This window comes from Mastigoproctus giganteus, chromosome 3, assembly GCF_048544385.1.
Source record: "Mastigoproctus giganteus isolate SK-2022 chromosome 3, ASM4854438v1, whole genome shotgun sequence".
In the NCBI taxonomy this organism is placed as follows: Eukaryota; Metazoa; Arthropoda; class Arachnida; order Uropygi; family Thelyphonidae; genus Mastigoproctus; species Mastigoproctus giganteus.
In genome coordinates, this window is record NC_143577.1 from 47,219,833 (window position 1) to 47,244,571 (window position 24,739).

Genomic DNA, 24,739 nt, shown 5'->3' on the forward strand with positions numbered 1-24,739 from the left:
TAAGCAGAACTTTTGGAAAATGCACATTGTATTTTAGGACGTCACAGGCCATCGCTGTTTAGGACACAATTAATTATGCCTCATTAGCTGCGCACGTATCACTTGTGTGTTCCCGATCATGTAGAAGTGCGACTTCATCGAACAAGAGAAGAAGGCTATTAAGAACCTGAGCGATTACTTCCAGGAAAACACAGTGCCAATCTACCAAGCCATAAGAAAGATAGACAAACGGCACACAACACTCAACCTCAACAAGTGGACCGCACTCACACAGACAAAAGAAACCAATATGGAAAGATGGGCGAAGAAGACAATGCATGGCAGACACTACAATGACCTCCAGCAAAACTACATAAATAAGATGGCTTTCAACGCTAGGCTCACGAACGGAAGGCTCTTCCCCGAGACTGAAGATTCATGCTCGCCATCCAAGAAAAGGTAATCAACACCAGATTGGAAATATATCTCCAAAGACGCCGGAGTAACAGATGACACATGTGACGGTGCCACCTGGCCTCAGAAACAATCCAGCACATCACCGCAAGATGCAGTGTGATGGAATACACTTACAGACACGACCAGGTGATCAGGATAATACATCAGGAGCTAGCGCAAAAATACCAGCTCATCAAAGAACGTTTACCGTGCTATAAGTACAACCCTGAGGTCCTACCAGAGACTTCTACTCACAGACTATACTGGGACCGTGCTATCATAACGGACAAAACGATCCCGCACAACAGGCCAGACATAACCCTCATTGACAAGAAGGAAATGGCTACATACTTGATCGAAATAGCAGTGCCCAATACCAACACCAGCAGCCTCCAGAAAACATACGAGGAAAAGATCAGGAAGTGCTCAGACCTAAGACAGGAAGACAAATATATGTGGCATATGGAACAAGTAATGACCATCCCGATCAACGTGTCAACCACCGGAATGGTGCCAAAGAGCTTCCACAAGAATCTAGCAACAATAGGCTTCTCAGAGAACGCTTACATTGAACTCTAGGAAGCCACGATTCTGAACACCTAGTAGGATAATAAAAGAGTTCCTCGACCAACAGTAACAATAATAACAATAGTAACCGGACACAACAAACCACCGCGTGCACTTGGTATCAGTACCTGTCACTGGGAGGAAAAACCCCATAAAGGAAAAAAAGGTTTTAATAATAATAATAATAATAATAATAATAATAATAATACAATACAATACAATACATTTAGCTCCCTGCTTACTGAGCTCGCTGCTTTTGATAAAATAAAATAAAAAAACTTATAGAAGCTTTCGACACTGTGTGTGTCTCTTCTCTCAGCTATGAATACATAAATACGTTACATATAAAATCAAGAATGGTACCGCGTGGTCATGCTAGACACAAAGCGCGTGCACGAGGTTTATCTAGCATGATCAGGCTAAAACAGAAGCTTGTTTTACCAGAGTTAACAAGCTTCTATTACGTATTACCACGTAACCGGCATCCCTCTTCTCCCATTGCCTGAATAAATATCACTAGGAGGAAAATTATATTAATGTATAGAAAGATAATAATAATAGTTGTGCGGATGAAAATTACTGGTTTATCATGGATACAGGAAAGGCTTATAAAGTTTCACTGTAATTCTACGCGAAAATAAAGTGTACTTCCCTGTCATCAATTGGTTGTTGGTCTTTTGTCACATTTCGACAAAATAACAGTTTTCTCTACATATAATAAGTAATTAAAACATCAATTAAACTTTTAATACAAAGTTTTCTTATTTTTCTAGTGATTCAATTTGGTTTTGTAACACTGTTCGTTGCTGCATTTCCTCTCGCGCCATTGTTTGCTCTCTTAAACAACATTGTCGAAATTCGATTGGACGCAAGCAAATATGTGACACAGCTTCGCAGACCCCTGACAGCAAGGGTTCCTAGCATTGGTAAGATGACTTTTCTTAAAATATTAGTTTTAAAAATATTTATTCGGAAATTAACAGCATGCCTAATTAAAATCAAATTTAAGATATTATTTTAAAAGATAGTCTTTTTCCTTTCGCACTAAGTATACAAATTATTCTCCTTAAATATTAAATTATTTAATATTTCTCGTGCAGATCCAAGTAATTTTTATTTATTTTATTCTTTAATAATAACTTCGATTTCTTTGAGAATTTATCGACTTACTCGTTTAGTGATATATATATATATTGAATTTATTTAAAATGTTTAAATACTTTAGCTGTTAACTGAAATTTGATTATATATTTTTAGAAAATCACAATGTAGTTTCGAATATTATAAGAATCGTTCAAAAGAAACATAAACTGAATTGGCTTTGCATTAGCAACAACCCCCCTTGTATGGGAATGGACTGCTCCGTTACGTTGTGAAGGCTCAAAGTCGGGAATAGCTGATATACGATTGTAGTTCGTACACGTGGCGATCACTTTTTCAGTGTCTGCGAGGAAGAATGGGCCAGTGTCGAGATTTTCTAACATCGAACGTGGAATTATTGTGGGGGAAAGACGTGCAGGTTCCAGGATCTCGATAACAGCCAACATGGTTAAGTGCTCACATTCTGTAGTGTCACGAGTCTATCATGACTAGCTCAAAAGTGATCGAACAACCAGCCAAAGGACTAGCTCAAAAGTGATCGAACAACTCAGCCCGGGGTGAGCGTTGTGTATCTCGTCTCGTAAGACAGCAGCAACCTGGCACAGTAGCCCGTCTAACCATATACTACAACTCAGGACTAGCAAGGCCAAAATCCATATGGTCTGTGTGCCGGACATTAACTTGTATAGGCTGTGGCAATGAACGTGACAGCCGTTCATTGCCACGACCCATGCTCACTGCGAGACACAAGAAACTTAATGGGCATTTTAGCACCAACTTATGTAAATCCGTTGCCTGGTCTGATGAATTCCATTTTCAACTCTATCATATTGATGTGACTATCCGCATTTGGAGAAAGTAACATGAGGCTACCGCACCTGGATATTCCGTTGGTATTCTGCAGGCTGGATGCGGTGGTGTTACTTTGGGGAGTGTTTTCTTAGCATGCTCTAGGTCTTCTGATCACCCTTAATCAACGTCTCGATGGGCACGCCTACCTTTCCTTCGTCGCCAACTTTCATGACAGTGTATCCAGGCAACTCCGGCGTTTATCAATAAGGCAACACGTCATGCCACAGGGCCAGAAAGGGAACTGGTTTCAGGAACATGACAATCAATTCTCCGTCCTCCCGCGGCCGCCCAACTCAGCCGATCTAAATCCAATTAAGCATGCTTGGAACCTAGTGGAAAAGGACATTCGATTCTACTACTATCTATTTAACAATGTGCAGGCATTATTGGACACATTGTGCAACACATGGGTAGCACTACTACAGAACACCTTGTTGAGTCCATGTCAAGACATGTACGGGTCGTATTACGGGCAAAAGGTGGCCTCACGAGGTATTAAGTAGGTGTTGTTAATGCAAATACGAGGGATGACGTTTGAGCGCCTCTTTCAATGAGTTAAAGATGTGGTAGTTGCAGGGCTACAGAGCAAATCTGTGGTGTTGCCGCGCAACGTCAAAGGCAACGTTAGGCTTCTCATTCGTAGAGCAACTGTGCCATATTAAGTTGCCTGTCCGCTTGGCCTTTAAGGCCCCTTTACTTCTTCAATGTTTCATGGTGTAACAATAATGGTCCGTGTCTATCAGAAAATATTTTTAACCTCACCTACTCTGTCTTGGGTATGGAGAGAATCGTTTTAGTTCATAAAGTTGGGATTCTTCTATTGATGACTCCTACGTTTGATTCTGTGGTTGTTGTGGTGGCACCACGATTTTTCGCCTGCGGTGGGTGATTCAATCCAGGGAAGTACCGCCTCGAGATAGCTTGCTGGATGTTACCTACAAAACTCCTCTACTGTTCACTGTCCTCCAATCAAAACGGTCATTTCCGTACATGGTTGCAAGTGATAAACGTGCACTGGCTGTTTCCCCGCTGCATTTAGTGTAGTACATCATTGAACTGGATATTAAAACAGTGGCAGTAATTTAGATGTCTATTATAATAAAATAAATGTTTTTCAATATAAATTACCGGAAATATATTAAACATTTAAATGGATTGTTCAACCTATTTCCTGCAATTTAATTCTCGGTGAATTGATTCTCTTCTCGGTAAACTGAAATATGGCTCGCCCTGCATTAATAACGACTTATAGTTTGACATCCAAATATTGTAATCGAACTATTGCATGGTAAGAATTTTTAGATATACATTTTCAGAGTTGTGTGTGTTCACTACTGTATGTAAATGGAACCGTTTACAGCTAGAATTTATACATGAATATTCCCATTTCAGTATAATACGAATGATAATAATAATGTGACAATAGAATATTCATTCCTAACAAATTCATTTAGGTGCTTGGCAATCGATATTAAAAGGGATCTCAGTGTTTGCTGTTATTAGCAATGTAAGTACAAATTTTTTTATTCTTAATTTAAAATTTTTTATATAATTTTTGTTTTGCTATTTTGTCACTTTGAATGTTGAATACCCTCTAAAATTCGTTACTTTTTGTGATTATTATTTTTCGGATATCTTAGAAACTGTATTTAATGCTCGATGCTTAACACCACTAAAGATATATGAATAAAGGCATTATCTCCTAAAAATAGACGACTGTTAGTATTTAATGTATATTAGATTACTTGCAAGTATTGTATCGTATTTCATATGGCATTGCGCAGAATAAGAAACAAAGTCACTTCAGATTTTTGATAGAATAATTTATAAATAGATAATTTTCTTTTCCGAAAACCTTAGTGGCCAAAGAAAACGACTTTTTTTTTATTGGATAATTGAAATATGACTAAATCTTGTCTGATGTTATGCTATGTTATGATGTTTATGCTATTAATTCACTCCACTATATTTACTATATATTTTTTTTTATAATCTGTATGGACATCTTAAAAATATCTAAATAAAAATAATTTTATTTAGAGTCTCCTATATACAAATGACTCGATGTGCTCATGAATTCTACATTATAAACTGCCATTGGACATTAACTGATTGAAGCACTGCTAACAAATCATAAAAGATAATAAATAAAAGGAGACCAAATTGTGAACCCTATAGGATTCCAGATGATGAAGTAAAAGCAAAAAACCCATTCAATCCTAACATTGGCGGAATGGTCATAAAACATTAGAAGAAAATCTTTATTGTACAGTAAAGATACAGATACAATAATGTGCCCGCCACAGCCAGGAGGCCAGGGGCTTGACAATGATATGGGGTAATATAAAAATATGTACAGTATAAAAGATAACATAACAATTAAAAACGTAGCGTGTACCATTCAATAGATATGAGTATGTACATAGTTGTGAGGCAGACAGTACACCAAGGTATGTACACGTTCATATGTACAAAGCACATATTTAAGCATATTCACACAAGTCAGAATATTTTAGTGCCAAATTGATGTTCGGTATTGCATTTTCCTGTGAAACAGTTCGTCGATTTGCCTGCGACGTGCCGTTCTGCGCCTCATAGCAGATAGCAGGTGGAGGTATCGGTATGAGTCGACATCAGGGGCCAAACAAAAGGGGAACAAGTTCGGCCAACGAGCGCCTGTAATTGCGATCAGAAGCAAATTTCTGGAGGTCAACTCCGATCATTAGCAGGGCTTGTATTGTAGGAAGTACTTGGCCAGGTAGGAATCTGTCACTGATCTTCAGCCTGTTCCGTTGTAGCTGAAGAAGAGGGGTGGCTCGTAAGGCAGGAAGTGGAACATGCCACTGGCATATATCCCAGGGGAGTTGATTTTGCCAACCAGCATTTTGACTGTAGTCACAGTTCTCCTCATGCTGATTATTTGAGGCAGCCGCGGGATTTGGAGTTGGTCGGCCATGCTGGTGGTCCTCTTCTGGGGGTGGGGGAGTCGATGTTTGTGGGTTGCCCACTTCAATATCCAGTTTTCACTGGCGAAGATGGGCTTCATGAGAGAAGGTACTGCGGATGCCCATATTTCAGAGGCATACAGAAAGGTAGGATACACAACGGTTTCCAGATATCTGATTGTGGTTCTTGCGTCTGTGTTATGAAGAAGATGTTGACGGACAATCCAGCGCATTCGGCTGATCTTGCGTAGAACACATTCGATGTGACAGTTGAACCTAAGGTTTGGGTCGAAGGTTACACCGAGATCTTTGTGTTTAGTTACACTTGAAATAACTGCACCCTGCAGTGAGGGTTGTATGAAAGTGGGACACTTCTTCAGAGAAAAAAACATAATAACGGATTTTGGGGGGTTCAGTTTAAGACCGAAATGGTTGAGATGGCCAGAGAAAGCTGTGATCTTATTACAGATTTCCGATGTGATCACTCCCCTGTCGGCTGATGGTGGTATTTCCGTTAGGAACTTTATATCGTCGGAGTAGGTAATAACATCATCTCTGTTACACACAAACGGAACAAGGAGGGCGGTAAAAAGTAACCCCGATAAAACGCCACCTTGCGGCACACCAGCATTGATGGATCGGGTATAGCAGAGGTTGCGATGAGTGAGGTACACTGTTCTATTCCAGAGGAGCGAGTGAAGAAAAGCGAAAACGTCACCTTTGATCCGAAAGAAATTGGTTAGGAGATTTCAGAAGGGCTGAGATGTTGAGGCTATCAAAAGCAGCTTCGATATCGGCATAAACAACCGCCATTTCTGATCTGGCCTCAAATGCATTTAGAATTTCGATTTGGACTGCCAGCGGGTTGGAGACAGTTGATCTATTAGGGAGAACATAATGGAGTTGCTTTGATGATTGTGGAAGAAGATGGCGTGTTATATGCGGAAGAAGGACTTTTTCCAGTAGCTTTAGGAGCGTGGATGCAGTGGATATCGGTCTATAGTGCTTCGGCTTGCTTGCTTGGTAGTTGAACTTTTTGTAGTGGGGCGAGAGCGTATTTGCTCCAGGATGCAGGAAACACTCTATGAGAGAGGATGGAGTTGAACAAGTAGAGCAAAGGATCAAGGATATATGGACTGAAGCACTTTACGATGAAATGCGGGACTTTATCGACGCCAGCGGTGCATGACGGACGCAGCGAGTTGATGGCTTGACGGAGCTGCTGTCGATCGATTTGAATGGAAAACAGCTCATCATCTGGACTAGAAATGGGGTCTGGTTGGTAATCATATGGTTGTGTGATGTTGTCTTGGAATCTGGCTACATAGTTGATCCATTCAACTGGATTGAAATTGGAACCTGGTTCAGAGTTACGGGTATATGGCACTTTGCCTTTGGATAAGGTCTTGTCAGTATATTCTTTAATGGGTTGCGATTTCAGTCTGTTAAACAGTGCTCTAGCTTTGGAGTACTGAGTTCGGTCATATACTGTACCAGACTGTTTCCATTGTTTATGGAGGGACTGTTTGCACTTGAAACTGTAATTTAGCTCCGAAGACCACCAAGCATTAGTTCTAGCGGAGATACTGACCTGTTTAGCTGCTGAGAACATGGTAACAGTGTGCAACCATCTAGTTAATATGTCTAGAGCCAGTTCCGGATCTCCTGATTCGAGAACTTCCCAGGGAATTAATCTTGTTGCATAAAGGCATCTGTTCGTTTGTAGGAAGGTGGGAGAGATGATGATCTTCCTTTTGACGTAGTGGGAGACATTAACGTTGGGCGATGGGAGCTGCAATAGGATTGTCAATACAATTCAGTTATTGTGAAGGCACCTCATATAATAATAGTTTGTGTCGAAATAAACTCATCGTGATAAATATTTAAAAATATAGAATCGATTTTGGGAACCCTTATCCAAGTTATTGCGAATAGCATGGGAAAATATCCCCTGGCGTAAAATCAAATGATATTCATGAATGAAAGGTGTAAAAAAGTTCAGCTTGCTAAAAATAGGTTTCTCAATGATTCTAGCCAGAATCAAAACGTTAGAAAAGTTCTATATAAATAAGCTTAAAATGGGTTGGATAAAAACCTTGAGAAAAAATATAATTAAAAAGGGGGAGTGAAAACAGTTATGAAGAAAAAACTAGATTTTTTTTTTTTGAAAAAATGAAGCCGCTGTAAGTGCCTCTGGACTTGAAGCAGTATTATCCTTAATGCTTTTGATAACTGATAGAATATCACCGGTATTCATTTCTATTAATCTTAAACAATCTTATCTGACTGGCGCAAACTGATATGAAAGGAAGTGTGAAAGCGCGAAGGGAAGTCTCTTCGTACGTTCGTAAAACACGTGCAGAGATTAGCCTTCTCAATGGAAGTAGTAAACTAGAATTGTTATCATCGAAATGATATGATTACTTTTGGTTAGACCTTTAACTTAACGCCAAAACCTTAGGGTATATGACTCTTAACTCAGTTTCAATTGTTCCAGCAAGCTGACAATATTGAAAAGCAACAGGAAACAGTAGCATCAGTCAAGTATGAACTGTTTGTGCCTCAAAATTTTATACTGAATCGGTGCAACCAACTTAGACCAAGGAGGATATCCTGCCCGTAAGGAACTTAAGTAATTTAGACTACAAAAATTTTTTACAATTCTGTTTGTATTCTAAATTATATAAGTCAAACTATATTCTTGCTTAATAAACGTCAGTGAAATGTCTTTGATTAGGGAAGTTAAGATTTTATCATAGTTTTTTAAATTCGATTAAAAATATCTTTTTCACAGGCATTCATGATTGCGTATACAAGTGATTTTATTCCCCGCCTCGTATATATGTACGTTTACAGTCAAGATGGGACGCTTTGGGGTTACATCAACAACTCTCTCTCCTATTTTGATGTCAAGGACTTCACTGATAAGACCAGGCCAATGTCAAATTTTACAGACAGCAATAAGCTTGTAACTGTTTGCAGGTATGTATAAATTTTTAACATTCAAATTATTAGAAATTAAAAGTTATATATATAAGTATATAAATAAATATATATACTTGTGCTAACTAAAATGAAATAAAAAGTTAAGTGCAGTAACCTAGAATAAAAATGAGACTCAATCAAAAATACAAATAAATATATATATATATATATTATACACCGTGGTATACTATCAAAGAAGCCACAGCATGGACATGGTTTATGGGCAAAATATTTCGATGCTCAGACAAATTCAGTTTTATGGATCAAATGGTAATTTAGCATATGTTAATTTTGATAAAGCTGAATTTTACTAAAACTAATTTAATAAAACTGTTTGCCATTTAACTGCCATTCTGCGTTGGCTGCTATTCTGCTAACCAACTGCTGTTCAGTTCAGTTATATAATTATTAAAGCATGAAAAAATAATCACCTTAGTTTATACTTTTGCACACCATCAAGAATCTTTCGTATTGTGGAATTATGCTTCATAACTGGATTTCAACACCAGGATACCTACCCTCCCACCGAGGAGAGGCCAACAAGCCTTGAAATGGTGCTGTTCTGGGTGGTGGCCGGCGAGAACAAATAACATTAGTCTTCTCCATTGGTGAAGCTTTACTTATTCGAGGAAGTGAAATACCATGACAACTCGTTGTAAAGGTATTCACAATATGAGATATAATTAAAACTATGCCAATTATCTACTTCGGCAGTTCACTACGAACAAAATATGGTGCAATGGCACTAACCCGTTCACTAGTGAATCTTACGCTTAGTGTCATGCTTTATGCAACCTTGGTAAATAATCAAATAATATAAAGAAACACTAAAATTAACTACCCAGATTTAATGGCAATTTCTAAATTATGGTTCCTTATATTGACACTGGTGTCTTAGTGTACGAAAACTACATCTACATACTTTACCCTCCTGAATCCTAGCAATCAAAAACATAGGGGAGAAAAAAAAAGCGAGAAACTGAAGAAATAGCTGATGCCAGTTCTAATGTAATTATATTACGAATTTATTACGATTACTAGAAATTTTAATATATAGTTTTATAATTAATTAATTTTATTTTATAATTAATAAATTTTAAGAAGTTTTAATCGTCTACTAAAAAGGGAGAGGCCCGGAAAAAATGTAATGAAAATCGAAGTGACTTAGTCCATCATGAGAGGTTACTGTATAAGCTGGAACATGTTAAGATTACTGTAAAAAATTCTAAGATGGATTGCTGGATGGCTGCAGGTCAGAAGGTAGAAGGTTGGGTGTGATTAATGGACATCCTTCAGATTTGTGTAAAATCAGAAGTAGGGTCCAATAATTTCATAAATGACATCGACGATATAATAAGGCTTGATGTCAAAATTTGTGGACGACGTAAAGATTGGTAGAGTAGTTAATGATCAGTACCAACCAGCGCTCTTTCTGGATGACTTGAAAATGCTCCAAGAATGGTCAGAAATATGGCAGTTATGTTTTACTGAAGCAAAATGCAAGGTCTTACACTTGGGGGAATAGCAACCCCAAAATAAATTATCCACTTCGTGGGGTTGAATTAAAAACAGTAGAGGAAGAAAGGGATCTGGGAGTTACAATATGGGCCAATATGAAGTTTTCTGAGTAGTGTAAACAGGCAGCCAGGAAAGCTCATGGTGTCCTATCGATGATTTATCGAACATTATTCTGTACAGATAGAAAGGTCATAGTCCCACTGTATAAGGCAATTGTTAGGCCACATCTGGAATACTGTATTCAAGTATGGAGACTGAATTTGAAAAAAGACATTGAGTTATTTGAAAGGGCCGAAAGACAGACATCTCGCATGGTGAGATCGGCTAAAGGGCGACCGTATGAGGAAAGACTCCAATTGTGTGGGCTACAGAGCTTGGCAACCAGGCACCTCAGATGCGACCTGATTGAGGATTATAAGGCTCTGAGAGAGGTTAGTAAAATGGCTGAAGGAGAAATTTCCACTGTTATAGGCTTTCGTGGGTAGCATAGTTGGCAGGATCACCGTCCTCCCCACACCGGTTCGAGTCTCGTCGATGACGTGAGGAATTTTTAGGGGCCGGCCTTTTTTTGCGACGTGGCTGAGTTAGTCGGTTTCAGATGAGGGCAGCATGGCTTTTTCTCCCAGAAACTCTGTTTTTTTCTGCAGAAAACAAAACACCAACCCGTAGAGCACACGCAATTTACAGACAGTATACACGGAGCAATATGGCCTTAGTCGTGATGCTCCTAAAACACTACAGCTGGATTACCTATATGAGGAAGGAGGCAAATAATTTGTATTTTCTGTATGTACTCTTTTTTTTTTTTTTTTTTTTTTTTCGGCCAGTGCAGCAAAAACCTGTGGCTTCCTTGTGCTATATGGCTATTACTATTACTACTATTACTAGAATTCAGCGACTTTATTCCAACAATAAAATACTACCGACCAATTTTTAAATACAGTACATGTTTCTAAGACAAATTCTTTCTTCTGCTTTTTCTGTTAGCAAAATCATTAGCAACTTTATAAAACTACGTATTGCGAGTTAACGTTTTATGTAAATAAATTCAATATCAAATTTATAGAAACACTTTAGAATTTCTTTAAAAACAAAAGAAAAATAAATTTTAAAGGAAGAGCATTTTAAGATATTTGATGTATTGTAATGAGGCCTCAAAATGATGAATATCTAGGGCTTAAGAACATCAGACATCACCTTGAAAGGCCCTTAATACCTAGGGCCTTCGAACACCAAAAGATGGCCCTGAGTTTAAATGAAACATTCATGCAGCTGGTAGCCCAGAATATTCAGTTTATGAGAATTCTGCACACAGTTTACATAAAGGTGTAATAGAAAAAATAATGCATTTCTTTAATTTCCTGATGACGTTACTTCTGTAATCTTACTGGCCTGAATTGTTGTGTCTGTAAAATGGCTTTGGTAGCTGTAGCAGTGTTTCTGTTATTACACCATAGGCTTCACCATCCGAGCTAAGTTAAGTTTAAAAGTAAACATTATATATTTTGATTTTTAAATTAATGTTTAAATAATATATTCCTATTTGTCTGTTTTATAGATATCAAGATTATAGGATACCACCGGAGTCTAACAGACGATATAATCTTTCGATTGAGTATTGGCATATTTTCGCAGCTCGATTGAGTTTCGTCATTGTCTTTGAGGTAAGATAATTTCCTCATTAAATTTGCAATTTTTTTAGGAACCGAAATTCCAAGACTTTTATCCTTTCAGAATAGGTGTTTCTCTTTTTCATTTATCATGCATGATTTTTATTTTTTCATAAAGAAGCATCTAAACAGTTTTGCTTTTGGTTAAGGACATTACAATTTTTTACTTTTTTTTTTGTTCAAGAAGTTCTCTAATCGCCCGAGTCGTAGCTGAAAATTTTCAATAATGTCCAGAAAAAAAAAAGGTATAAATTTCTCTTTAAGCTGAAGTGTTGTGAAAATAATTAAGGGTTTTAGCTCTTAAACGAGACTCAAAATGGACCGGAATGCACCGTTCCGATTCGCAATGACCATCGCTAATGTTAGATACATACTTGGTTATTAAAAACAAAATACTTATTTTTGGCTAAGAAATGGAAATATAACGTGGTATAATCAAATAATGTATTATATAATTATAACACATTGAAGTGACAATTGCAAACTGCAACTAGTAATGCTGAAGGGATGTCAACTGCCACTGAATGCGGGCGAAAATTAAATATAAAACTACCAAGTAAAAATAATAATTAGAAATTTACATAAATAAATAAATAAGTAAAAGCCTACACTCACCCATTTAACCCGTATTTATTCTTGTTGTGCCAGTCTTGATCATTCGCATCGTGGTATCCGTGATTCTTTTGCTGTTAGCAAGTCATGTCAGAAATGTGAGTGTTTGGAAATTTCCAAAGACCCGGTGACGATATTAATAAGATACTAAGATATTTCTAGTTCTATGATTTATAAAACCTTTGCAAATAGGGAGAGGGATATCATTGTCCTTCTGTATAAGTTAATGGTGAGACCGCATTTGGAACATTGTATTCAAGTTTGTTGGGCAAATGTGGTGAAAAAAGCATATAGCTTCTAGAGAGAGTTCAGAGAAGTGTGACCAGACTGGCGAGGAGTGCTAATCGATATCTACATGAAGAACAGCTGGATAGTTATGAACTCCAAAACTGGCACCTTAGGAGGGGATTGGGGGAAACTAATTAAGCTATATAAGATACTCGAGGGATCAGTAAAATGAACGAAGGAGGTATATTTTCATTGGTAGGAGAAATATGAAATTGAACTTGGGTGAGCAAACTTAAAATCTTAGTGAGTAACAGAAGGATGAATCTCATGAATTTTACTTTTGGGCAGCGTGTTATAGCTCATCAGAATAAATTAACTGCTAAACTGGTCGAAGCGGAGAGATTGATATAGTTCAGAGCACAGTTGGATAAGTTTGTTTTTTTTTGGCACCCATAATGAAACCACATTTATAATATTGTGTGCAGGTCTGAAGGCAACACTTGAAGAAAGACATAGAGCTTCCAAAAAGGATTCAAAGAAGGGCAACCAGATTGGAAAAGGTTGCTAATCAACGTCCATACAAAGAACGGCTTATACGGTGTGGACTGAAAAACTTGGCAAGCAGGTATATTTATGGGGTAGAGGAACCTCATTGACGAGTCCCAAAAGGAAATCAGCAAAATAAACTATATATATATATATATATATGTTTTTTTTTTTTTTTTTTTAACTGGTACAAGAAAGAGGAACCAAGAGGTAAATATTTTAGGGAGTAACAGAAAGCTGGATCCCACGAAGTGTACTTTAGGTAGCGAGTTGTAGATCGTTGGAATAAATTTAGGAAATTAATGATCTGCCTGCCAAAGTGGTCAGATACGAGAGTCAGATAAAGTTGAAAGTGGAGCTAGTTTTTTCATACATATCACGCAGGTTATCCAAATACTATATATAGAAGCAGAAGCACTAGATATTATGTTTGTTCCCGTGCAGTGATCGAAGGAACAAATGGGCAGTAATATGCCTAATGCACACGAAAGAAATGTTCGCTATTTAAAATAGCGCGCATATGAAAGTTGTTCCTTTTTGAAGAGCTTGGTTTTTGTTATTAGTTTAATAAATTTATAAATTGCGAATTACTACTGTTTTGTTATTACATTAATCAGATTAAAAATCTGATTAATGTAATAACAAAATACAGAAGAAGAGAAGAAGCGTGAAATCCTTGTTATATTTCAAATGTTATTAAAAATGCAGGAGAAAATAAGTGTCACTATGAGTGAGAATCGCGATGTGAGATATGTGCAGTTAAGTGAAAGCAATTACTTTTATATATTATTAATTAATTGGTAAAAAATATAATTAGTTTATTTACTTTTCATTTCTATTAATCATAAAAAAATAAATAAAATATTCAATTAATTTAAGAAATAAAAATTGAACGCACCTAAAATGTGACACACTGCTTACATTACCTAACATTAATTTTTGTTTGAAATTCTTGAATATTTCTTCCAGATTGTCTTTCTGCACACAATTCATTGTAATTTTATAATAGAAAATTTCAAGAGCAAAATTTTTTTTATATTAAATTATGAAATTCAAGTATGAAATTACACCAAAGATAATTCCAACAAAAAAAAAATAATACCGATATTGACAAATTACATATGAAATAATAACAACACGTGGTAAGAGGATGTTTTCATTGGCTTAATTTGTGGCATCATTCAGTATTATCTATTCTTTGACATTCATTGCAGGCTTGACTTTATACGATTCATTTTCAGGACTGTCGAGAGCCAGCACAAAGCTTCCTGGAGAAACATTATTATTATTATTATTATTATTATTATTATTATTATTATTATTATTATTATTATTATATTAGGGTTACCCGTAATTTAAACATTAACTCGTATTGGTTGTCTGTAACTTGCGTATGTTCTCTGATCGATTTACCTGTTTTCCTGGACGAAAAACCCCAATTTCTGGGTAAAAAAAAACCTTGCTATCTACGCCTAATACTGACTAACTCAGCCACGGAGTGAAAAAAGCCCATTAAAGTTCCTCGCGTCATCGACGGGATTCGAACCCGAGTCTTTTCTACCCGGTGTGGGGAGGACGGTGACGATACTACTATGCTACCCGCGCAGACTTCTTGGAGAAACAGGAGCAGCTGACCCGCCTCCTTTTCTGTCTGTTCATCCTGTTAGCCTTTCACCTACCTGTGACCAATCCTTTTGGATTTGTTAACTTGCTATTGAGTGCCCATGAATAGTTGTTGGTTCTACGTTGTCAATCCTCAAGTAAAACACGCTTCCGTGTATTGACGTGTTGAAGTGATAGAGTATACCGTCTCTATAGTATTCCCATCAATGCTAGGACCTGCATAACTAGATCACTACATTAGGAAAGTTATTTTTGAAATGGCACCAGACGAACAGTGGATGATATCAAGATACCACATACAACTGTCTCTCTATGTTTCCCTCTACAACAATTTTATCATCAATTTAATTATTCTTCCACTACTCTGTTTCGGAAATAGCACCACACATTCCTTTTGGAAGTTTTCACTAGCTGTCACCAAAACCCCCAGCCTCTATTATCAGATGAAAGGAGCAGCAATTACGTTGTCTTCTCGGTGGAATTCGTTTCCACCGAGGATGTAAGTCTCTGCGAATGATGCAGATATATATAGGCTCAAGGCGTCTAAATCTACAGGAATTTTTGAAACCTTTTTTTTTTTTTTTTTTTTTTGTTAGTTGTTGGCGCATCGGCTTCTGTGGCCATAATGCACCTCCCAAAGTTTTTGCATTTTTTTTTACTCTGATCGAAGCCCGACCCCTCGACTTTACCCACCTGGCTAGCCCGGTCGGCCTGAAAGCTTTGTATAAGCATCCATGTGAATACTACATGAACAGGAAGAATGTTTTCTGAAAGTTTGGACTAACTCTGAAGGTACTTTGGAGCATCACTGAGTAATCAAAATTTTGTTTCTGTCATTTATTTTGGAAAAGTAACTAATTGAACGAACTGCTTCATAAAAATGTCGGCTATGTGTGTATTCTTCACCAGATGAAGTTCGGTAGTTAGTTTTAAAATGGCGCCTGATCAAGAGTCTATATCAGGAAAATATGCACAGTGATTTTCGATTTCAGTGGAACTAAAAACAGTGTAACAGGACCAATAATGTCATGGAACTGGAAACAACAATGAATTCCAGTCCATGTTGCATTTCACGAAAAATGCTAAAGGTCGCAGTATGCAAGACTAGTCGTAGGTTGCTGTCTTGAGGAAATACTTCATCTGCACGGCAATACACGCATATCCTCACGTCGTTGAAATCACGAAAAATTTGGTAATATTAAATGAGAATTCCTCACCCACAATACAGCCTTCCTTATTTCCTTCAGCTGTTTAAATAGCTTTTTTTATATTTCAGACCAAAAACTTCTATTACGAAAGCACAGTCTTCCCTTGCACAGAGAGAAATATTGGAACAATCCCCATGTCTGTGCTGTAAAATAACATAACAATGCCACTGTATTACGATATATTATAATCAATAAAATAAATTTGGAAAATATAAATCTTTTATACGTTACTTAATAATCTCTCCTTGCTTATCAGAATATTTTAAGGACAGCTGTCTTTTTATTTATGGTGTGGTTATCGTAGTTTGAAAATTGCAAAATATTCTCCTTATGAATCTCCTTAAAGCAAAAGAAAATGGCAAATGCCTTTTGCCATGCAGGGCTATCCCCCAAGTGATGCGTGCTCAACGCTGCCTGTTATTTGAGATAGCATTGCACATCATTATTTATTTATTTAGATAACGCATTACAGGTTATTCCGTATATAAGGTGATGGAAAATGAAGACAACTAAAAATTACAAAATAAAAGGTATTCCAAAGATAACAACATATCTATTCATTACATGTTCACGCTCGTTCCTCGTCGTAATGGCTTATTAATGGCCCTTACATTTTATACAAATTACGGTTAATAGGCAGACATCAAAAATATGATAATAAAAGATAATTTTTGCAAAACTAACCGGACACAGTCAGCCTCATAATAAGAAAATGATATTCGGAACATTAAAATAAACTCCAGAATTCACACACGCGAAGCGAGAATCACAGGTGCTATCCAATCTGTACTGCTTTATTACTGCCTAAAAATAGATTCGATGATATTCAATGCAGTATAATTATCATTAATTATGCTAATTGATTATTTTCTTGTACTTCTAGTTATTTTCCCCAAATTATGGATTTAATCAAACCCGTATGCATCGTATTTTCATATGTGAATTCTCTTTATTAAAACTGAGTATGAAGCGCGACTATATTATATCAACAGATTTTTAACTTATTACAATTACAGGTACCAACTAAAGACCAATTTTAATGCAGAATGTTACAATAAAACTTTACTATAAAATGTTACTATAACTACATGATGCATACATGGCTGCATAATCATGTACTATTCTCATAAAATCTAATTCTTATTTCAGCACCTTGTATTTTTTGTGACCGGCATGGTAGCTTATCTCATCCCGGACATTCCACGTTCCATTCAACAGAAAATACAACGCCAGAGATTTTTGGCTAGAGAAGCACTGTATAAAGCACAAGCTGAAGAAACGCGACAAGCTTTAGTAGATATGAACACACTTACAGAAGATGGAGCAGCTTTACCTGTTTAGCACCTGACAATGATTGTTGCAGAAACTTTCAACAAGACTGTGACTCTGCCAATCGGTATCTGAATTCAACGGTTTGGATTCAAACAAGGATTCAACGTTAGGAAGGAATCATGTGTTCTATAAGGATCACGGAGTTCGGTAGATTTATTTTTTAAAGGAAGTTGCAGAACTCGAGTTAAAACTTCTCACGTGTATAAAACAGATACAGAATACACTTCATGTGTTCACTTGTACAGTGTACAAAAGAGATATAGAACATTTAAAACGCCCCTGAAAAGTCCTTTTCAGTTTTGTTGTCCAAATAATGTTTTGTGCCTTTTAAAAACCGCTATCTATACAAGGACAATTAAAAATGACGAGATTCGTCAATAAAGCGCTATTGTAGATATTGAAAAATTTTGAGAATATGTTTAGTTAAGCTAATCAAGCTAAAACGAAACCTCAAATGTGTCTTTGGCAATGTACTGGACATAGACATAGGCGCCGACTTGGAAAAAATACTGCGAGTTCAAATAAATTAAACAATAATTGCAAATAAACGATTATGTAGCAGTAGATACTCGCCATATAGGAGTAGAGTAGTAATACTGTTTGGAACAGCTAACTCCATCCTTGATATACTTTTTTTAAAAATTATTTTATTGTGGTTTCGAGGAACCTACAGCAATTTCATTATCTGTTAGAAAATTACTTTGAACCTATTAAGTCGGCGCCTGTGGTACTGGATATTAGTAGGATTGCTTGTAACTGCAACTGTAATTTTTTCATGTGTCTGTACATATATGTATATACGTATATATATGTATATATAGGGTTATCCAATTAAAATGCAACCCAGTTTTCAACATAACAGAATTTTATTAGACACGAATAAAAATTTAAAACTGCTGGAAGTGTTCACTTTGCTCATGGTCATTTCTGTTTGTTTCCACTGATAATGTGGAATGGTTGTTTTTTATAGAACAGGCCTGTTCGGATTATTTAAATTATCATTGAAACTTGGCATTGCAAAAATTATTTGTATGTAAAGTAATTTCCCAAAATATACAAATATTCCTCTCTGGAGAAAGTCAGGTTGAAGATCACCTGTCTAAATGAATTATTTCATTTAGACAAGTTGCTTTCAATATGACAGCTATATTTTTAGCCTGATGGCAAAAGGCCATCTGTCTAAAAATGTCTTACCATATATAATGACTTCATGTGCTCTGTTGTCATAGTTACCTCGGGACACATCACTGACCAATGGGTTGCCCAATAACTGGATAATGCTATATATACATGTTTTGTATACAGGATGTTTCAAAATTTCACGGAACAAATATAGGACTATATTCTACAGCTCTAAAAATAAGAAAAAATTTTCCTATAAACATACGTTTCAAAAGTCTTTATTCTGAGGTATCAAACATTAAATATAAATTTCAAAATAAAATGACACTGACAAAACCTCTAAATGGATGAATCCACGATTCCCTAGCATGCATGGTCTCAGCAACTTCCAAAATACGATTTTTCAGTTCATCTTGTGAAGTAATATGCATGGATTGAGCCATAGATTTCATGTGACCCCATATAAAAGTAAGATAAGGTTTGGATGACCTTGGTGGCCATTGCACAGGGTCGTTCCGATAATATCCTTCGGAAGTTATTGTACTCCTTATTAGAAAAACCGGAAACATCATGGGAAAGGTGAGTTGGTACACCGTCATGCATAAAAAACATCCTCTGCCGATTTTAAAGGGATATGTCTTCCAATAGTTCCCAGAAGTTGTTTGCAGAAAATGTAGGCATCAATTTCTGAAAACCTTGCTGGTGAAAAATAAGGATCAATATTCCCCAAGAACACCAGAACCAGACAACAAAGGAAAATGTGAGTTCATAATGAGTATTGACAATCGTATGTAGGCTTTCTTTGTCTCAGGTAGGAGTGTTTCGGGAGTTCAGAATTCACATTACTGTAAAATATGATACATCTGTAACCACAAAATGACTGAGAAATTGAGGATTAAGTACGTTGAAAAATTGAATGACGGATAAAGCATTATTCATATCTTGTATGATTCTTGAATAGGCGCGAAGGTGCATAAGTACATGCCTTGAGTGACCGGGGTTCAAGCCCGTGACTGCTAAATCCGGTGCTGTTTCTTGTATTCTCTCTATCTTGTGACCTCCTTTGATCATGTGGTCGTCCCGGAGTACAAATAGAAAATGCATTTACTTGTGGTAGGAAATACTTGTGCAGCACGAGGTGTTCGCTCTTTAAAGTTTTCAGTTCATTGAAATCCTCTATCAGCGTTTACTTGTACTTGTTTCTCTAAGTCGTCTCTCCACAGCAGCAAATATTTTACGATTTGGCATGCCTGGAAATTTTTCGACATATCTGTGAACACCAGCTACGGAATTCTTACGACACTTACTAAAAATTAAAATCACATCACAGATTCTCTATTTTTGTTAGTGAAGCTAATTTTTATATATGATACTCGGCAATATTAAACAATTTTGTAGTGTCTCTCATAATATCGGTTTAACAAATGCAATACTGTAGATCGTCGGGGAACCCGAAACTAAAGTAACAGACATGTTGACCTGCTAGTATATACTCGCAACTCAGTAATTGGTGTAATTCGTAAGTAGAACAACATATTAATGTCGGTGTTGGTAAGTATAGTTTTTTTTTTTTTTTTTGGCACTGTTTAAAGCCCGTTTTACACAGTCATATTTTTGACATAAATATAACCATAAAAATGCTCAAGAAAACTTTCGAATATTCAAATGTTTTTTTTTCAATTTTAAAAGATTTTTTATAATTTATTATTAATGTTTAATAATATCACGGTAATAGACTTTTGAGACATTTGACATAGGAACTGTTGTCTTATTTTTCGTTGTAGAATATGCTCCTTCATTTGTTCTGTGTACTTTTGAAACACCGTGTATATGTTGTGTGCGCGTGAGTGTGTGTATATATACATCTACATATGTATTTGTATATATGTATGTGTATATATATATGCACACGTATATGTGTATTGTTAATTATATGCACAAATTTATGTATATAGATATATATAATGAAAATCTTTAATTTTATTAAAGCTTCCATCTTTAAAAAAATAAATTTCATTAATGAATACCATTTTGTGTAGCTATCTTTTCTCTATTATTTAAATGACACTTTTGACAACGACGAAGTATCTAAACTTGAAATGAAAGAATGAGCTCATTTGTTCAAATTGTTTCTGAATAACACCTCAGTTTATTTCCAAAGGAATGTCCCTTTACAGCTATGCAGCTAGAGGACACCGGTTACATGATAATATAATATGAAGTGAAATGAGAGAGAGAGAGAGAGAGAGAGAGAGAGAGAGAGAGAGAGAGAGAGAGAGAGTCTTTATTGCAACTTAAGAAAACAAAAAAAAAAAATTATGTCCCGAGTACTCAGGTGGGTTAATACACTACATGGCCTTAATCAGGCTCTGGTTTATATACAATACTACAATGCGAGGAAGCAAATTTAGACTGGGGAGCAGGACAGATTTTGAGATAGTAGGTAGTAGCCCTGCAATCGTATTCAGCCATTTTAAAATCAAGTATTCCAGGGATAAGAACCTGGTTTGATATGATGGGATGCCGAGGACCATATAGAAGAGGCATATAACGGAATAGGGATTATGCAACGACGAATACAGTTGATGATGATAAGGTGTGGATTATGAAAATTGGAGACTTCCTGTTTCATAGTCTATATAGCTGCATATGTATTTTTTTCCCGAGTGGCATTAAAATGAGGCAATAACGTAAGGTCTTTGTCCCAAGTGATGCCCAAATCTTTATACTGATTAAGTTTTTTTTTTTTTTTTTTTAACTGGAGAGTTCCTAATTATGATGTTCACATCATTGATATTTCTCTTCTTGGTAATAGCAAGTTTGCTCTTTGTTTATGGAGAGTCCAATCACATGGAGGTAATTTTCAAGTTCTCGTAGCTGTCGGCTGGAGGTCACAGTGGTAGACTGGAGAGCCTGGGGGCATTTTGTGACAATAAATAGCTCTTTAAAAAATTGTAATTATCGGCGTACGAGGTAAAGTTAGCATGATTTGCGAGGAAGGGTTCTAAAGATGCGGCGAAGAGGGCAACAGAGAGAATACCCCCTCCCCCTTGGGGGAGCCCTCTGGAGAAGACAATTCGGTGATGATGGTTCTGGTTTCTTATCCATAGGGTCCTGAACTGTAGGCACTTCTTAAGAAGATCTAATATGTGGCTAGAGACTTTGAAGTAATGCAATATGCTTTCAAATTTAAATTGCACTAATATGCCAATTAGAATTTAAATGACATATCGGAACATTGCAATTAACGTTAACGTCGTTGCAAGAAAAACGAATTATTTTTATATGGGAAGAAGCCTTTGTCCTACTCATCATTGAGGGGCTGTTGCCCGAGCATCATGAAACGGTTCCTAAATGCTTGTAAAATTTGGAATCTAGAAATTTGGATACTAATATTTTAAATACACGCTAAATATGTTTTATGTATCCCTACTATACATAACATATTTTTTATTCAACGAAATGCCTCCTGGTCAGAAGAGGAGTGAAAGCAACTGGAATATAACCAAAATAATTTTCACTAACACCTCCTTAAACTTAAATCTTTATTCTCTTTAAAGTTTAGAAGGAGGCAAGAAAACGTTTTCGACTGTTTCTCCTTTCCTTCTTCACCACGACTAACTGACGTATACGCACACTTACTTTGTTTTGTACCTTATCTTACTTAAAAAAGCATTTCTTCAAGAAACTGGAACAACCGATTATTTGAACAGTGATTTTTCGATATTGATTTATTAAAAATTATTATTTATTTCTTTATTTCTTATTATTTCTGATTAGTTATTTATATTAATTTATTATTTCTTTCCCTTTTATTCCTATGCAAATTTCTTTTCTTTTGTGCATGAGGTCTGGGAATGACTTTTTACTCCTCAAGTTAGCCTTATAGCTGTCGGCTTCATTAAAATGCATAGCGTTTTCAGAACTATCTTCTATCTGTACAAAGCTTTTGTTCTGTCATTTCCTGATTATAATATCTATAATGTGGAATCCACACCATCCTTCTCGAATGAAGAAATATAAAAGCCTGAGGAAAGCAATAATAAAATAACTACACTGCCAAAATGGGATTATCTTCTACAAACAGCGCTATCTTGACCTCCTGAACTGTTCATTCTACCACCTCTCTCTCTTTCTCTCTCTCTCTCTGCGTGGAGAAAATGCTCAGAACACATGTGCTTGTATGAAATACTGGACTACGATATCGACTGTATCGATTTCGTTAACGTAATCAATATTCCGGTTCCTTGCAAGAATCTTCGCCTGAATGTATCCTTCAGTCCAACGGCCTTCAGGACTAATCATACAGATAATGCACCAGAATTATCTAGGATGCAAACCTGTCTGACCTTGACCTCTTCTTAGCTCTCCACTCATATCGAGCCGACTTCTTTAATACCATCAAAGACTCTTAGTTGTCATCTTTGAATCTTGGCAACATTATTAAGAAAGCATTTAGTTATTTTCTTTACTTATTTATGCTCTAAGAGTTTAACATTGTTACACTTACCGTTTCTTGTGTATACAGTATTTGTCATTACACTGCTATTATTTGGTACTTTATTATACTGTCTTGTATACCGTATGATTACTGTTGTAATTTTGAACCGCAGCGATCTGTCAATCACATGCTTTATGGCGTGAACCACATAACTAGAATTTATCGTTTGGCTTCTATATATAATCGATTCCTGATTAAGATTAAAATAAGATAAAACTTTATTTTCACCTGTAGCTACTCATAGGAGTAGCCTGGATATGGGAAAAGCATCCCAAAGGAATCTCGTGAGTTACAGAAATGATGAAGGAAACAACACCGACACAACAACGGAAACAAAACGGTACAGAGGGACTTTATTCAAAAATGGCAACATGGCACTGGCTGCCATGATACAGATGCATCAATGCCAAAGATGGGAAAAAGGGAGGACGTGGTCCTCAGTAGGAGATATGGCCACCCCTAATGTCGATGCAGGCTTTGCACCGCCTGTCCATACTTAGAACAATGTTGTTGATAAGTTCTTGCGGTAACATCGTCCAGTCCTCTGTCAGCGTCATCTTCAGCTGGTGAACATTTTCTGGTGGGTGTGCGCTAGGCGTCTCCCCAGAGCGTCCCATATGTGTTCCATGGGTCTTAGATTGAAGGAACGGGCAGGCCAATCCATACGAACAATGTCCTCACTTTCCAAAAGCATATCAACAGCTGCAGTGCGATGGGGTGTGGCGCACTGCAGATCTATATCTAAATCTGCAGTGCGCCACACCCCATCGCACTGCAGATTTAGATATAGATTTGGCCATAAACACCAAAATGTTTATGACTAAATTTATTGTGGCTAATGATCGCCTGATAGTCTTGGTGGAGACTTTTCTGGCACCTCCCTCGTTGAAGTCGGCGGTAATTTGTTCCACTGTCGCTCTCCGGTTGGCTGAAACAATGCGAGACAGACGTCGACGACCATGTTCATTCACCACCTTTCTCCGCCCACATTGCTGTCCACGATGAGATGTTATTCCACAAATTGAGTATTCCCGATACACTCATGATACCAGGGTTAGTGCACTTTCTGTACTACCTTCGCGATAGAGTTACCCATTCGTCGAGGACCCATTGTCATTCCTCTTTCAAAGTCGGTTAACTCACGACGTTTATCCATACTGACATCGCATTACCATTTACGTGGTAATGCGATGTCAGTATGGATAAAAGTATCGATGAAAGTGGACGAACCCACTGCTTCATCAAGCAGTGGGTTCGTCCACAAGCGAAAGGGGTGACAGCGTGACGTTGCTCAGGAACCAGGTGTCACATGAAATATATCCTTTAAGTGTATTTTCATTATATTTGTAAGAGTACTATTACAAATATAATGAAATTTGTACTAATTTATATGGTTAGAAATCCATTCAAGGCTTAAAACATCTCAATCGATCTTGCCTTTCTAGGTTAAAATAAAAACAATAATATTAATTAGGGTCACCCAGAAAGTTATTT

General features: G+C 36.7%; 1 protein-coding gene across 1 annotated transcript in view; it reads left to right on the plus strand.

Moving 5' to 3' along the window:
- Positions 1-18,132, plus strand: part of LOC150087933 (anoctamin-4-like) — a 452,209-nt gene extending 434,077 nt beyond the window's left edge. The window contains exons 22-26 of the mRNA XM_090369274.1: positions 1,776-1,928; positions 4,410-4,462; positions 8,695-8,882; positions 11,962-12,067; positions 17,440-18,132. Coding sequence (XP_090225400.1) covers positions 1,776-1,928; positions 4,410-4,462; positions 8,695-8,882; positions 11,962-12,067; positions 17,440-17,631 — 692 coding nt within the window. The 3' untranslated portion in view covers positions 17,632-18,132. The remainder of the gene's footprint in view (positions 1-1,775; positions 1,929-4,409; positions 4,463-8,694; positions 8,883-11,961; positions 12,068-17,439) is intronic.
- The last annotated feature ends 6,607 nt before the right edge of the window (positions 18,133-24,739 follow it).